Source organism: Lactuca saligna, chromosome 4, assembly GCF_052625555.1.
Source record: "Lactuca saligna cultivar CGN05327 chromosome 4, ASM5262555v1, whole genome shotgun sequence".
NCBI lineage: Eukaryota > Viridiplantae > Streptophyta > Magnoliopsida > Asterales > Asteraceae > Lactuca > Lactuca saligna.
Window position 1 is genome coordinate 96,043,439 of NC_136420.1, and position 3,237 is coordinate 96,046,675.

Below are 3,237 nucleotides of genomic sequence, written 5' to 3' on the forward strand. Positions count from 1 at the left end.
TTTTACTAGTTATATGTATGTTTTTTTGTTGTTTTTTTTCTCAAAAATCGAAAAAATCAAACAAAAATGAAGAATAAAACCGAAGATGGCATTGCCATTTACGGTGGTACAAGTCTCTAATTCACAAATTGTGCATTACAGACTTGTACAACCGCATATGAAAATGCCACTTTCGGTTATATTATCCGATTTTTCTGATTTATGTGTTATCCCTTGAACATTTACTAGTTGCTTGTAAGATTTTAAGCTATAATATTATAGTCAAACTTAAATTAAATTTAAAACAAATATAGAAAAAACATGGGTGACAAAACCGTAGCCAAGATGAGAGGAAACCACAGATGATCAAATGTCATCTGCAATTTCGGGATCTTAGAATTGATTTTTTTTATAGAGTTGGCCAAAATCGTCCACGAAGTCATGAAACCTCGGCGCAGCAGAGGAAACCAAAAGCATGTTGATTTGACGAAAGCGAAGCTGAGAACACGAAATCGCAGATGATCGAGCCTCCCTCATCTAAAAGTTTGTGTGGCTATTTTACAAAAATCTTAATGTTTAGTTATTTTGTGAAAAATCATTAATAACTTAGGCTAAATTTATAATTTTCTACAAAAATCATAGACATTTATAAAGGCCATCGATTCAGTGTGGACGTTCTTTCATCTTTGCAAAAAAAATTTCATTAGGTCAAGGTTACCACAACTTTAACTTTCACAGTTTTGTGGTGGTCCCGATAAAAAAAATCATCATAATATATTATCCTAATATGTGATATTTTGATGAATAACTCCTAAATTAATATCCCAAGAACAAATATCAACATTAAATAATATCTAACAGACACGAAGAATCAAAACCTAAAAAACTGTTTTTACATATTACAACTTTTCCAGAAAATAAGACACTAGTAGACAAAATTACCCCTAAAGTCCACCTCTTTCACGCCCTTCAATACAAGGTTAATATTGTCCACTTACATTATGCCACTCTGGAGTGCGTCAGATTTGCTCTGGAAAAGGAGCTGCCAAAAGAAAAATTCCCCATGTTTTCCTAGAGCTAAAAAAGCAATAAAACCATGAAAAATGCCATTACATCAACTTGTACATTATGCAATGGAACTTGCACCATCTGGACAAAAGCCTACCCCGAGAAAAAACATAGCAGAACAATAAAGCAAAGAGTCGCACTAAAAGGCTGAACCCTTATTGAACCACTACCCATGGCTAAACCAGCTAACCATGATCCATTAGCCTCAAGAGCTTCGGACCCTGACCCGGAACCGGATCCTGACCCAGACAAAGACTCAGACCCACCCGTTGAACCGTATCCGTTTCCAGATTCTACACCTGACCCGGAAAACGAATCTTCACCACCGCCGCCTGGAGTGGCGTTGGTGTTAGTGTTGGTATCGGTATTACCATCGGTGGTGGTGGTTGCTGGAGAAGTGTCTCGTGAAGATTTTTGGCTGCAAAAATATAAATACACCAATTAATTTAAAAATAATAATCATATTCTAGTGCATAGGATGCTTTGTATAGCTTAGAGATGTAATAATTTAGCATAAATAATAAATGTAAAAATATTAATAAAATAAAATAATACCGTTGTACATAAAGCATTCGTAGTGTTTTGATGTCGGTCAAATGTACAATTTGTTAATACGTAAAGTACAACTGAGAAGCTAACCTTGGCATTGAAGGACAAAACGTCACCGTATAATCTGCCCCAGTGCAAGTGAAGGTGCTGGTGGGATCATCATAAGCGTAGCTATACGATCTAGGGCAAGCAGACTTAAACATCTCGGAATACACCGACGGTTTACAGGTGGCGGGTGTATTATACGCGCCGCTGCAACAGTACTCCTGGCTACCAAACGCTTCACACGCGCTCTTACATCCTTGACCTGACTCCACCCGCAGCTCACTCGGGCACTGCTGGTTTAAGTCATTTACGCACCCGGTGGTTGCACAGAGACCTGAGCCGCCGGAAGCTTCGACTATCATTGCTATGTTGTAGCCGTCTACTAAGCTGACGTCGTAAAAGTCCGCCCCGCCTGAGCCGAGTGTGAACTCCGCTAGTGTTGCCGGCGGAGCTGCTCCTGCTCCGTTGCATTCCACCTGACCAGAACCGCAGTCGGCGGTTTGGCATGTACCGGAGCCGGATCTGTCGAATTTGCAGTTGGTTCTGCCCCAGAAGCGGCCGGACCAGCCGGTCGGAGCTTGGAAAGTACGAGAGCTTTCTTCTGGGAGCTCAAAACCGGTGGTGTCGAGAGCTGGACTTCCGGCATTGGCGAGTATACCTGGCCATACTGTGTAATCACATTTGTTGACAAATGAGAATGTAGCTCCGAAAACACCTACATAGTGTGTGAGAAACGATCAAATGAGTGATAAAATGGAAGAAACCCCAGATGTAATTTATAATCATGGAAAGCTTTGAAGAAAAATTACCTTTGGAGAGAAATGATAAAGCAAGAAAGAAGGTGATAAGGTGAGTAGCAGAGGAAGAAGAGAGCAGATCCATGTGAGTAATTCAATATTTATGTTGTTGGAGTTTAGTTTTTGTGTTCTTCTGAGGTTGTATAAAGGTAGGGGTTGTACTGTTGCGGCGGTGGTTGTGGGTGGTGGATGGTGGCGGAAAAGAAGGAATGTTTCGTGAGGGAGGGGAAGGATGAAACCACCCACAAACGGTCTGAAACAGATCTTTCTTTTTTCTCTTTGGTGAGGAATAAAAGGGAATAACTCAATTAAGGCACCATTTAAAACTTACGTTTTGTTCATTATTAGCCCATACTAGTTAGTTTATTTTTATATTTAAAATAAATTATAATATATTTTTCCCCTGTCTTGTATAGCTTTTTTTACTTGTTTCGTGAAAAAAAGTATTTTAGTTCTTATTAGGAAATTTTATAGTTATCTAGGGTTGTGCATGGATCGGTTTTGGACCCAACCCATAAATGGTCACTTTTTGGTTTTCAAAATTCAATATGATTGGTTTCTGATCGGTTCGGTTTTTGGGCTCTGAGGACGGTTTGGGCGGTTTTTCGGTTTCTTGGGTTCAACCTATATACTCACGGGTTATGGGTTTAATCTCATGTGTTTTGGGTTTTAACCAATTTTCCATAAATAAAGCAACAAGTTAAATATTTCAAAAAGCATCAAATTGAAGTTAAATACAACAAAAAACATAAGTCTTACAACAAATAGTTTATTATAAGTTACAATCAAAGCCCAAAAT

General features: G+C 38.8%; 1 protein-coding gene across 1 annotated transcript; it reads right to left on the minus strand.

The window, feature by feature from the left end:
- Positions 1–850: 850 nt before the first annotated feature.
- Positions 851–2,746, minus strand: LOC145042420 (Pathogenesis-related thaumatin superfamily protein). The gene is made up of 3 exons (XM_078990835.1): positions 2,451–2,746; positions 1,687–2,356; positions 851–1,465 (listed from the first exon to the last, which is right to left on the minus strand). Exons 1-3 carry the CDS (start codon positions 2,521–2,523, stop codon positions 1,141–1,143), a joined length of 1,068 nt encoding a protein of 355 aa, XP_078846961.1. The 5' UTR covers positions 2,524–2,746; the 3' UTR covers positions 851–1,140.
- Positions 2,747–3,237: the final 491 nt, after the last annotated feature.